General features: G+C 39.4%; 3 protein-coding genes across 8 annotated transcripts in view; 2 read left to right on the top strand and 1 right to left on the bottom strand.

Annotated features, from left to right (window-relative positions):
- Positions 1-63: 63 nt before the first annotated feature.
- LOC306855954 (claudin-4-like) lies at positions 64-3399 on the top strand (the record flags this gene model as incomplete). The annotated part of the gene is made up of 2 exons (XM_079394929.1): positions 64-625; positions 2759-3399. 2 exons carry the CDS (start codon positions 64-66, stop codon positions 3397-3399), a joined length of 1203 nt encoding a protein of 400 aa, XP_079251055.1.
- Positions 3400-5335: 1936 nt separating this feature from the next.
- Positions 5336-7481, top strand: LOC306856331 (claudin-4-like). Its single transcript, XM_079395557.1, has one exon. It carries the CDS (start codon positions 5458-5460, stop codon positions 6394-6396), a length of 939 nt encoding a protein of 312 aa, XP_079251683.1. The 5' UTR covers positions 5336-5457; the 3' UTR covers positions 6397-7481.
- Positions 7456-12934, bottom strand: part of LOC306856332 (methyltransferase-like protein 27) — an 18725-nt gene continuing 13246 nt past the window's right edge. Inside the window, exons 1-6 of one of the 6 annotated variants that reach the window (XM_079395563.1) lie at positions 11098-11192; positions 9632-9753; positions 9427-9555; positions 9179-9311; positions 8810-8902; positions 7456-8267 (exon numbers count right to left, since the gene is read on the bottom strand). In XM_079395563.1, coding sequence (XP_079251689.1) covers positions 8074-8267; positions 8810-8902; positions 9179-9311; positions 9427-9555; positions 9632-9751 — 669 coding nt within the window. In that variant the 5' untranslated portion in view covers positions 9752-9753; positions 11098-11192 and the 3' untranslated portion in view covers positions 7456-8073. Of the gene's footprint in view, positions 8268-8809; positions 8903-9178; positions 9312-9426; positions 9556-9631; positions 9754-9865; positions 10175-11097; positions 11193-12934 lie in introns of those variants that run through there. The other 5 variants (XM_079395559.1, XM_079395558.1, XM_079395560.1 and 2 more) reach the window with 5 other exon arrangements.

Genomic DNA, 12934 nt, shown 5'->3' with positions numbered 1-12934 from the left:
CTTGTACAACTTCAACATTTTCCTCCCTTTAACTGCAGAGGAATCACTTTTGTTCTGTAAAAGATGAGACGACGACAAATCTTGGCTGTATGTCTGGGTGTGTTGGGCCTCTGCGGTACAATCCTGGTGTGTGCATTGCCTATGTGGAAAGTGACAGCCTTCGTGGGAGCAAACATCGTGACAGCACAGGTTTTCTGGGAAGGCTTGTGGATGAACTGCGTCCTGCAGAGCACCGCTCACATGCAGTGCAAAGCGTATGACTCCATCCTGGCTCTGACTCAAGATCTCCAGGCAGCTCGAGCATTGATCTGTGCCTCTATTGCTGTCAGTGTGGTCGCCATTGGACTGTTTGTTGTTGGTGCCGATTGCACCAACTTTTACAGGGAAGAGCGGCTTAAAAAGACTAACACTGGAATAGCAGCTGGTGCAGTCTTTATAGTTGCAGGTGTAATGTGCCTTATTGCTGTCAGCTGGTCGGCGTATGTTATCATCGTGGACTTCTATAATCCTCAAGCAGTGTCAGGGAGAAAAGGAGAGCTGGGAGCATCCATCTATGTAGGATGGGTGGCCGGTGTTCTGCTGATTGTAGGTGGCGGGCTGCTCATCAGCACATACTCCAACCGATGTTGACCAGATGTGTTGGTTAATCCTCAAGTGACTCATGATGTGATGTGCCTGATTGTGTTTGTAATATCATGGAGTCTCTTTCCTGAGCTGGCAAAATCAAAGCTGGCAAAATTTGAGGACTGTTTTATGTTTTTATGAAATATATAAATCCTTTGGTTATGTCAACCTCTGGCATATGGACATATGTAGAAATGCCAGTTGCACAATTGAAAGCATCAAATACACTTAGGACATATGCATATGTTGCATTACGTTCCAAAAACTTAGCTTAGAGATGCAAGAACATTGTACAAATGCATCTATATGGTCACAAATGAGATTTTTGATTAGTGATTTAGAATATGTTAAATAATATAGGCATATCAAGGAAAGTTAATTGTTACAGCACATTTCAAACAAATTGTATGAAAAAAAAGATAATTCAAAGTGCTTTACAAGAAAGAAGATTAAAACAATCAGTGATCATAAAAGGAAAAATCATAATCATAAAAAGAAAAGAAAAATAATAAAAAAAAATTAGCTGAAAAACAAAAATGATATATTAAAAACATAAAAGAACGGTTTAAAAAGAACAGTGCAGTGTAATTGGTACTGCACACAAACAGTGTATGGAAATATTTCTTCGTTATTTTGGTGCAATTTTTTATTCATTTGCAGGCTCAAATGAAAAAAAGAAAAAAGAAATCCAAGAAAAAAATCCAATAGGAACCCCAGTTTTTAAATCTGTTGTATGTATGTCTTCTGTAGTGTTCAATCATTAGATGTATATTGTTATTAAACTTTTTAAGATTTCAGGTTACCAACTAGTAGCAAACTAGCAATATTTAAAATATTTGATCTTATTTTATATAAATGTGACCAAATAAATACTAATAGTTAATGTAATTCCTGTCTTTTTTTATGTAAATTGTTTTATTTTGTGATTTACTTTTTCCAATGTGGAGAACACAATGAAAATACAAATTATAGGCATATTTAACACAGGTTTAACTGAAAGATAAGTCACAAGATTATTGTGTGGAATATTTCAAAGTACAGAAAATAAAAAGATGACATCCCATGAAGGTGTCAGAAGCAGAAGAGCAAGAGGTTGGCTGTAATATATCAATAAACATTTACACAGCCATATATGGTAATCTATGCTATTAGAAGTTATATACTAATTTTTTTAGAGGATGGAACATTTCTAAACCTCATGGGAATGTGGTGAGTGTTACAGCGTCAGCATACTGAGCTAATTATATCTTTTGTGGTAAGACCACTAAAGCAACCAATGTTGCTTGCTTGCAGACAGCTTATCATTTACGCAGACACGACAGATAGGTCTGAGTACCAAAACCAGCCCAATTGCTACTCATAACTAGCCCAATTGCATTCTATGGTCCGGGGATGGTCGCGTCAATCCGCGGCTCAACAGTGTAAAAATAATCCAATTCCACAGGAAAATCACAGACTTGGTAACATCTCTCTCAGACATCTATGTAGGATTTCTGCCCCAGGAGTTGTACATATACACCAATTGTATTATATTTTGAAAATTCATAAGATTCAAACATTAGTAGTTACTACTTAGTGTGATGATAACAGTACAAGTACAGCCAAATGTGTTTGACTGAACTAAATTCTAAATTCTACAGGAAGATGAATATGCAACAGCATTCTTTTTGCAAACTACAGCATTTTCATTCACTTCTATAGTAAGTTCCCCACAATAACATACATTTTTGGTTCATATTTTGTTTTATGTTAAATGATTCCTACACAATATGCCATATTTAATTTAAAATATTACCACAATGACAAATGACAAAGTGATGTCATTTGGCCTAGAAAAAGATTTCCTTTTTACATAGCACAGGCTTCTCTAGATTAGAAAAAATGTTTAAAAAAAAACACTTCCAGCTTCCTATGTGGGTCCATTTGAACAAAACTAGTTTGGCAGCTTTGGCTAAACATTTGCCTTGGCCATTAGTAGGAGAAAACTAGTCCAGCTGGAAAGACCTTAAAACTGTTTCCCTCCCCCATTTTTTTATACAGCCATACCTACAAGAGAGTGTTACATTTAACATAGAGACATAGCTAACGGCCATTGGGGATAACAGCAACATCTTTCTGTATTCATTCCTTCAAGGCAACAAGTTAAGAAACATGTCGTCTACGGGATGTCAAATCTTGGGAATCTGCCTGGCTACGATCGGCTTCTTGGGAAGCATCGTCATCTGTGGCTTGCCCAACTGGAAGGTGTCTGCCTTCATTGGAGCCAACATTGTGACCTCGCAGATCTTTTGGGAAGGTTTATGGATGAACTGCGTGGTTCAGAGCACAGGACAGATGCAATGTAAGGTCTACGACTCTCTACTGGCTCTTCCTCAAGATCTGCAGGGCGCCAGAGCCTTGGTAATCATCGCTGGGGTGTTTGGAATCATCCTGAGCATCGTAGGAGGAAAGTGCACCAACTTTGTGGAAGACGAGGCGTCTAAAGCGAAGGTCGCTATCGCCAGTGGCGTCATCTTCATCATTGCTGGACTTCTTGTCCTCATCCCTGTCTGCTGGACTGCGAATACCATAATCAGGGACTTCTACAACCCTATTTTGGTGGAAGGTCAGAAGAGGGAGCTTGGGGAATCTCTTTACATTGGCTGGGCTTCTGCAGGTTTGCTTTTTCTGGGTGGAGGTCTCCTCTGCAGCTCGTGCCCACCGCGTGAAGATGATCGCCATAATGTGATGTATTCAAAAGCCAGGTCTGTGGACAGCAGCAAAGCTTATGTATAAAAAGAAGGACTGATTAAACAAATGATAGTGAGATGAAGAGGAACTGATTTACACAACAGTAAGAAATTAAGATGAAAAGCATTTCTTGATGAGTATTGGAATATGCATTGCCACATAATAGAAATGCATTAAACAAGTTCAAAAAGTTTTCATGGTACATTAATTGAAGAAACGTGCAAATCAAAGTATGTATTTTGAAAGTGCTGCTGAAATGTTTTGTCGCTTCCATAACTGTTGTATCCTTGAGACCCTCCTTGCCCCAGGAGTTTTGTTTCAGCATAAAAAATAATGTTGAATTTGACAATAGCACTGTGTGTTCAAAATACTTTTGTTTTGTTTTTCATTCAACATAATTGCTCACATAATATAAACCAGCGTTAAAAGTTTGGAGTCGGTGTGTTGGTATGTTTTTTTTAAAAAGTCTCTTATGTTCACCAAGCCTGCATTTTTTTTTTATCAAAAACTGTAATGTTGTGAAATATTGTTTCAATTTAATTTAACTGTTTTCTATTTTAATATTTTTTTAGCAATAGAGAAAATAAAATTCATGATTCTTGATGAAAGGAAAGTTCAAAAGAACATAAACCTTTTGTAACAATGTCTTCGTTGTTTTGATGTGAGCTTTGAACAATTTAAAGCATGTGTTACTAAATAAAAGTATTAACTTCGTTTTTTTAAATTACTGAGCCCAAAGTTTTTAAACAGTAGTGTAATAATACATATTTTTCATTTCATTATTCTATATAAAAAATGTAAGCCAATCATTGATAGCACACGTTTGTTGCTAATTTGAAAAATCTAGTTATTGAACTGTGATTCTCATAGTTTCACCTCATATTATAGCCATTATTCATATGACATGTAGCAATGTATACTTAATAAAAAATATTATCTTACTCAAACTGTATGTGTATTCCCACATGCTTAAGAATGCAACAGGAAGAAACTGACCTTATTTTTTTGGTAGGTATTTTCCACACTATGACTGACTCACAACAAGTGTTTCAACCCTTAGGTATGATGACAACAAAATCTAAATGTAATGAGCGACTTTAGCATTCTCTTCACTGTTGATTTAAGACCTCTAGGAAAATATTTCAAACGCTCTGTGACTCATCATGTCTAATCATTCGTAACTATAGTAAGCAAACAGGTGAGTAGCAAGACTGTAAACACAGTCACAACAATGTTGTTTGGCACTCAAATCATTAACTTTTACAATTTATAAACCTACATTTTAGACCTTTAAATTAGTTACCACCCTCGTCTTCCATTATATGTGCATCATAAATGAATGGCAGTATAGTAGCACAATCAATCATTCAAAAGGGATAGTTCTGTAATCATTTATTCACCCTTATATCATTCCAAACCTCTACGAATTTGTTTCTTAGAATTAATAACGATACTTTGAGAGACATCAGTCAAAACTGTTTGGCCACCAACATTCTTCAAAATATCTACTATTATGTTGCGCAGAAATGTCATACAGGTTTAAAGCGTGAGTGAGTGAGTAAACAATGACAGAATTTTCATTCATTTTCATTTTTAACATATCAAAATTATTATAGCATCAGATATAGAGGCTACCTTGGTGGTCAGAGCTTCAAACAAATCTCTAAAACCTCAAACAGAAAAACAAAACCGTGAGATCGAAACTGCATCTGGTTACCTAAACGCAAGTGGCGCACAAACATTGCAAACGCAAGTGGCACCTGAGCCCTTTTCAAAAGTCTAATGCAAATTCCCAACTAAACAGTAGCCCATCTACCTATTTTTACATGACCCGCCCATATAGTCCATGGCTAGAAGAAGGAATCTGGTTAGTCTGGTAGCGTGCGGACTAATGGAGGCATGATCTGTTTAACTGCTCACGCCTCCTCAGTCATTCTCTCTCTTTTTAGCAAATAAACACCTCATCACAGTCCCCAGAGTGAAAGCTGAGCTGCAGAGAGGAATAAGTGAAGAAGGAAACACCACAAGGCCTTCAAAAAGGCTTTAACTGGCGAGAAGAGGCCTTAGTGTAGCTGTGGATGTGAATAACTGAACCTCAGGGAGATGGCTTCTCTAGGCATGCACATGTTAGCGAGTGCATTGGCCCTACTGGGATGGGTGGGAGCCCTCATGTCCTGCATCATGCCAATGTGGCGTGTGACGGCCTTCATTGGAACCACCATTGTAACCTCAGAGATCATGTGGGAGGGCATTTGGATGAGCTGCGTGATCCAAAGCACAGGCCAAATGCAGTGCAAACCGTACGAGTCCACGCTCGCGCTAGGCACGGATCTGCAGGCTGCCCGGGCCCTAACGGTGATGACGATCCTTTTGGGAGCAGTGGGCCTTGTTTTAGCCTTCATCGGAGGAAAGTGCACCATCTTCATGGACCGATCCAAAAGATCCAAAGCCAGGATTGCCACAGCAGCTGGCGTCACGTTGATTGTTGCCGGAGTTCTCTGCCTGATCCCCGTCTCTTGGTCAGCTGGCATTGTGGTGAGAGCGTTTTACAACCCACAAATAGCCGATTCGCAGCGAAGGGAGATCGGTGGTGCCATTTATGTCGGTTGGGGTGCATCCATCGTCCTCATTTTGGGTGGAGGAATGCTCTGCACCACTATCTGCAAAGAAAAAACAGAAGACGACAGTGGCCGTTCAGTGAAGTACCTGATCGTGCGCTCTTCGCAGGCAGGGTCCAGCAGAGCGGGCTCCCAGAGGATGCGGCCCATCTCTGTGAGGTCTCTGCAGAGTGGCGCTCCATCTGTGAGGTCCCAATGGAGTCAGAAAGCTCCTTTGAATCAGGGCAGACCTTCTTCAGTGGGCTCCCACCAGAGCAGGCCGTCAACTACAAAGTCTCAGATCGCCAGAGCCGAATTCTTGCCAGAATCTGAGCGGGACGAGGGGGCACCGACTAAGTCCCAGCTGATTGATGATGGTTTGGATCATACACTGGTTGCCTCTGAACCTAGTGAGACTGAAGACGATCCCAAGACATACATTTGAATAAGGAGACACTGAACACTGCAAAATTTGTGTTGATTGAAGGACTTAAATGCACTTGGACAGTCATATATCTGCCATAGCACTGTGAATGTGAAGAATGTGTGATAAAATGAAGAATATGTTAGTGGCTGAACCTAACTATTGTGTAAAACTGATAATGATCTCAATTAGTCCATTCTGATTTTTTTTTTAAAGAATATGAGACACTTTAAGAAGTGCAGCTGATCGAGATAAAGATTTGCACTGTAACTTACACGCAGACCTCAGCAGTCATGAATATTATGCTGTTTTATAGTTCATTTTAATAGCTTCCATACATTTTATGTCTTTAATGTGTGTACATTTAATGCATGTTCATGATTGTAAGCGGAAAAATGTTTTTCCATCATGTCATGCACTGTACTTAGTACAGTTCTCCTTTGTAGCGTAAAAAAAGGCTGATGCCTCCTCAACAAACATATGGAAATTTGTCAGTTTCATTCAAATATTATGTTGTTTTCCTGCTAGGAAACCAGAATGAACATATTTCTAGTTGAAACACATATAAAAGCACTGCTATGATCTTGGCCACACAGGTGGTCTTTCAGAGATGGACAATGGTTCGGTTCAAATGTTACAAGGGAGGGAAAAGAACACTCTCTTCATTGTTACCCTGTATGCCAGCTCAACTGAATGAAACGGCAGATCCAGGCCAAACCGGTTTAACAGAAAGTATCACCTCATGATAGCGCTTTGCATTTTGTTGAGGCACAGAGTGTTTAAAAAGAGTTCAAAAGAATGTGCTGTAGTGAAGCGTAAGCTGTAGAGACAAAACTAAAATAAAAATCTTAATGTTTATCCATTTTGCTTGAAATTTATATTGAATTAGCTGTTGCAAGTTATGAAGTATAGTCAATCATTCCTGAGTTCCTTTGCGTATGCCCTTGTAATATTTATTTAGTCAGAACATTGTGAACCTGTTCTGAATGTTTATAAAAGGAATTACAAACCAATAAAATTTTATATCTACACTGTATTATTTTGGAATGTGTTCACTTGTATATATCGCTCTGAAATATTGTCTGACACAAAATAAAATGTATTTTAATTTTATATTTATTTAATCACATACAGTATAATGCAATTTTAACACTGGATTTCGACAACAACCTTTTAAACTGGAAATTTTCTTGTAAAATAACCTTATAGTACACACTCTATAATCTGTTTATGTGCTTTATTTTTGCCCCATGACACCAGCGGAAATGGCTGTTTCAAAAGTTTAGCGGTCAGAGTATCGAGGAGTGGCAAACAGAAAGGTTAGATGTAACTGGGGAATGGTAGATTTGTAACCACACACCTTAGACATTTTCTCACAACATCCTTTAGTTTCATGGACTTTACTTGAACAAAAACCTTAACGTTTTTTCAAATGGCTGCACTGTGTACCAGTGCCAGGTTAAATAATTTGGTGCCAAAACAAACAAATATATCATGTTTAAGCTTTTCTCTTGTCAGGTGCTTCTCTGGGGAACAAAAGTATTTTCAAAACAAGTAATACTATAATTTCTGAAAAAATACCACCACCTGCTGGTGGAACGAGAACTCTTTAGAATAGCTGCACTGATTATTGAGCATATTTGGTCATTGGGTTTCCCTTGTGTTATCCTAAAATCATGGACTGCATTTAAAACCTTTCTAATACAAATAAATGGCGCCTGGAATGTACCCGCTGTCCTGTTCTGAAACGGCCTTCTCCCACACCTCCAACTCAACTACAGTCACACGGCTCCATTTCTGCTCTTCCTCAAGTGCTCTGATCATTTGCTCCAGTTCAGCCTTGTACTCCCAGTTATCAGTGTTCCCTCTCGTAGTCATGCCCACATAGCCACCTGTTACAGAGAATGACGGAGTTTAGGAAAATATCTGAAATTTAAATGTTCTACATGCATCCAAAAGTACAACAATGACATCACATTAATAAAACCACAACATTCTTGAAAAGTAACACTGTGGGCTGTGTCTGAAAGCTTAGGCAGCTGACTGCAGTGATTTGTGCAGAAAACTCATTTTGGATGGGCCTCTGAGGCAGCATAATAGTTTAATCATCCACAACTAATTAGGGAGAGCTTTTGTGATAACCAAGCAAATATTTAGTCACTAAAATACTAATTTCTCGCTAGAAATGACATCAAAAGTGGAAAAAGTTGTTGAAAACGTACATTTACACACAAACTGACCACCAACGACAACTTTCAGACTGCTAAACTGTCATGGGATTGAACCCACAGGATTGTGGGATATCACAGGCAGTGAAGAATACATGCGAAATGTGATAGGATCATTGTGCCTTTTTGCCTTCCTATCTCTGTATACGGGCTGCAGAGGCAGCATTTTTCAGCTTTTGACTGCAGCTGTGAAATGCACAAGTTACCTGGTTTTGTAGCATCCCAGAGTTCTCCGATAACTGTTAAAGGCACCTGCCCGATGCTTAGTGCTCCAACAATTATAACAATATCATATGTTTCTGAGACGAAAGAGAAAAAAGGCATGTTTTATGATACAGGTTATTAGTTATAACAACTAAAGCATGGGTGAATCAAAATGTGTATTCTTTATCTGCAGAATGTCCTACTGAACCAGCAAATTGTTTTCAACAAAGTTATGGGTTTAATAACTCTGTAACAGGTTATCTTTATTACAACAGTCTGAAATTGCAACATGACATCCAAACAGGCATATCTGATAAGAAAAACAGATTACATTTTGACAGTAAAAGCATTAACATCCACAGCATGGTTACCAGATTCAACAGGAATTTCATCTTGACCGAGCAGACATTGCGTAAGCTGCTGATAAAGTCCAGTTTTCTTTGCCAACTCCAGCATCTTCAAACTTCCATCGATTCCAACAAAATGACGAAACCCCATTTTGAGCTTTCCTCAAACAAATGGGATTGAGAAAAAAAATATATATATATCACTCGTTGCTTTACCAGGTTTATCATGTTGTCTTTTGCCCACCAGAATTCAAATATATAGCAATGTTTACATGTGCAGAGACCAGGCCTGTTCCACAGGCCACATCCAGGACAGCGGCCTTCTCTCTGTCACCTCTGAAAAATGAGCTCACACACTCAGTTGCTAACAAGGGGGCACGGTAATCCAGCAGCGCTACATCCTGAGAAAGCAAATTACAGATGAAAATAGTTTTACTGGAAAAAGTGCTGGGAAAAGTACTGGTGCCTAAAGTTTACCTGCTCATAGTTTTCAGCCCAGGTATCATAGAAGCCAACCTTATCTTGGGCCCCTGTGTTTTTATGGGCTGACAGGATCACATTCCTCACGTCAGAAAAGGTCCGACTGCTGTTTGCCATTCCTTTATGAAAAAATTACACAGATTCAGCAATTTCTTACAGAACATTTTTATGACCTCTATACAAGTCCATACATTTATATGACGTTTATATAAAAGGTATATGTACACATACAGATGTACTGCAGATTGCATTTGGATAAAATCATATACATTTACATGCAAATATATGAAACTCCAAAATACTTTCAACACATCACCATCAACACGCGTGGTGATCGTGTACTTGACCACTGCTTCTCTCCTTTCCGGGACGCCTACAAATCGCTCCCCCGCCCACCTATCGGCAAATCAGATCACTCTTCCGAAACAGAAACGAGAAGCACCCGCCCTCAGGACAATTCAATGCTGGTCGGACCAATCAGACGCTATACTACAGGACTGTTTTGATCACGTGGACTGGGACATGTTCCGGGCAGCGTCTGATGACGACATAGAGGCGTACCCAGATACTGTAAGTAACGTGTTTCTTTTATGATAAGCCTTTAGAGAAGAAAATTTGTTTTGTTCTCAATTTGTTTATTTTGTTTGGGAAATATCACATTCATAAATGTCGATGGGCAAAAAATACACCTAGTTTTATACATTTTAAGTTTGAACTTTGTCAGTATTTTAAAGCATTGGAGGGTGCAAGGAATGCCAAGGCCAAAAAGACTATGGATTGTTGTAAAGCCTTGAAATGTTATCCTTTTTAAGGTCTCTTATATTTATTTTGTAATTGAGAGATGGACTTGTCTTCAATACCCCTCTGTATATAGTTCTTTTTTTTGTTGTTTGTTTGTTTATTAAGCAGTTTTCTTTTTACTACTGTATCTGTAATTTTGGTTGATTTCTTGCTGTTATTATCTTTGCATGTTATGTGAGTTGTTACTAAATAAAGCATTAAAAAAAAAAAAAAAAAAAAAAAAAAAAAAAAAAAAAAAAGTAACGTGTTTCATCAGGAAGTGTGTAGAGGATGTAGTACCGACAAAAACAATCCGCATCTACCCCAACCAAAAACCGTGGATTAACAGCGATGTTCGAGCAGCCTTGTCAGCGCGGACATCTGCCTTTAAATCCGGAAACTCTGACGATCACAAACAAACCAGTTGCGATCTCAGGAAATCAATCAAAGCCGCCAAACACAATATCAAAACAAAGTTGAAGAACAATTCAAAACCAATAACGCAAGAAGCATGTGGCAGGGTATCAATAACATCACAGATTTCAGAGGGAATAAACCAGCTACTGTGAACATTGCCGCCTCTCTACCGGACGAGTTTAATCATTTTTATGCTCGTTTCGAGGCTCACAACACCGCCCACACAGAGCGCGATCCCGCGGCTGTAACAGAAGAGGCGAGTGCACTTTCCTTTTCGGTCGCAGATGTAACTTAACCCGATCCTTCCGACGGGTGAACATCCGCAAGGCTGTGGGTCCTGATGGCATCCCAGGCCGTGTGCTCCGAGCATGCGCGTTCCAACTAGCCGGGGTTTTCACTGACATTTTTAACCTTTCCCTCTCTCTGTCTGTGGTTCCCTCATGCTTCAAAAAATCCACCATTGTGCCCATACCAAAGAAAAATAAAATCACATGCTTGAATGACTGGAGGCCCATTGCTCTTACATCCATCTTCAGCAAGTGCTTTGAGAAACTCATCAGAGACTACATCTGCTCTGTGCTGCCTGTCTCACTGGATCCTCTACAATTTGCATATCGCAGCAACCATTCCACAGACGATGCTATTGCCTTCACCCTGCACACTGCTCTCTCCCACATGGAAAATAAGATCACCTATGTGAGAATGCTGTTTGTGGACTACAGCTCATCATTTAATACCATAGTGCCTGCCACACTGGTTGAGAAGCTTCAGACTGGGACTAAAGGATCTCTCTTGTGCAGCTGGATCCTGGATTTCCTGGCGGGCAGATGTCAGGTGGTCAGAATAGGCAACAACACTTCATCCCTGCTGACCCTCAACACTGGTGCTCCTCAGGGCTGCGTCCTCAGCCCACTCCTGTACTCCCTGTACACACATGACTGTACAGCAACACACAGCTCCAACGTCATCGTCAAATTTGCTGATGACACAACGGTGATAGGCCTGATCACTGACAACGATGAGACGGCCTACAGAGAGGAGGCGAGAACCCTGACTAAATGGTGTCAAGAGAATCACCTCTCACTCAACATCGACAAGACCAAGGAGCTCGTGGTGGATTTCAGGAGACAGAGCAGAGAACACACACCCATCACCATCGACATGACACCTGTGGAGCGGGTAACCAGCTTTAAATTCCTCTGCGTTCTGTAAGAATTACAGAACCTCAGACACTTTGAACTCCTGAGATGGACAACACACACACAGTGCATTAACATACAGACATCTGTCCCCACATCCCACTGAGAGAAAATGCGGGAAAATGCCTCTCTAAAATATGCATCAGTTCCCTTTCATCCCCTTTCTTTCCCCTCACCCAGCTCACTCAGAATGGTCAATAGAAGAATGTAATATTCTACATTAATGCAAGTGTTATTTACAGTCATGTTTGGTATCATTTGAATTGTCTCAGGGCGACTGGTACAATGGTCTCATTCTTATAAGAAGTAAACTAAAAGGTAATACAAATCCTAAGAGTTCAGAGATATTTTGCATACTGTAGAGGGCGGTCAGTTCCCAGTGGTTTTCACGCAAATTACCTTCTGTCCCAAAAGGTGGCAACTTGGCTTGATCAAAGCAAATTCAAATTGTTAGTTCCTGTCTCCAGTTTGGGGGATGTTTATTCTGGTCTGAAGTACTTAAGGAAATTTGGCAAAAGGATCAGGGCGATTCTGTAACCAGAAGCCCGTAGTGTGGGTCTCAATGCTCACACTATGTATTTCTATAAAGTCAGGTAACTTATGCATCCTTTACTCGTAGAATTATCTTTGAGAATTCGATGTTTTGTATTGATATGATTTGATCTCTTTGAATTGCCGTGGAATTGACATAATACATACAGTATTTACCTGACTGATAATAAATTGTTACATTTGACCTTATTCTGTTTTACTCTGTAATTATTGACTCTAGCAGATTACATTGCATCCTTGTTAAAGACATGAGCAACCGAATGAACGAGTAAATATAAAGTCAAGAGTTAACTAGAATAATCAAATATCAGAATAATAAATTAGAAATGGACAAGCAATCAATTTGTATTTC

This window comes from Barbus barbus (assembly GCF_936440315.1).
Source record: "Barbus barbus genome assembly, chromosome: 36".
Taxonomy (NCBI): Eukaryota; Metazoa; Chordata; class Actinopteri; order Cypriniformes; family Cyprinidae; genus Barbus; species Barbus barbus.
This window is presented reverse-complemented; position numbering and strand designations above follow the sequence as displayed.

Bases quoted from the DNA above. Each gene is read 5' to 3' on its own strand.
- LOC306856331 (XM_079395557.1), top strand. From the start codon at position 5,458: ATGGCTTCTCTAGGCATGCACATGTTAGCGAGTGCATTGGCCCTACTG.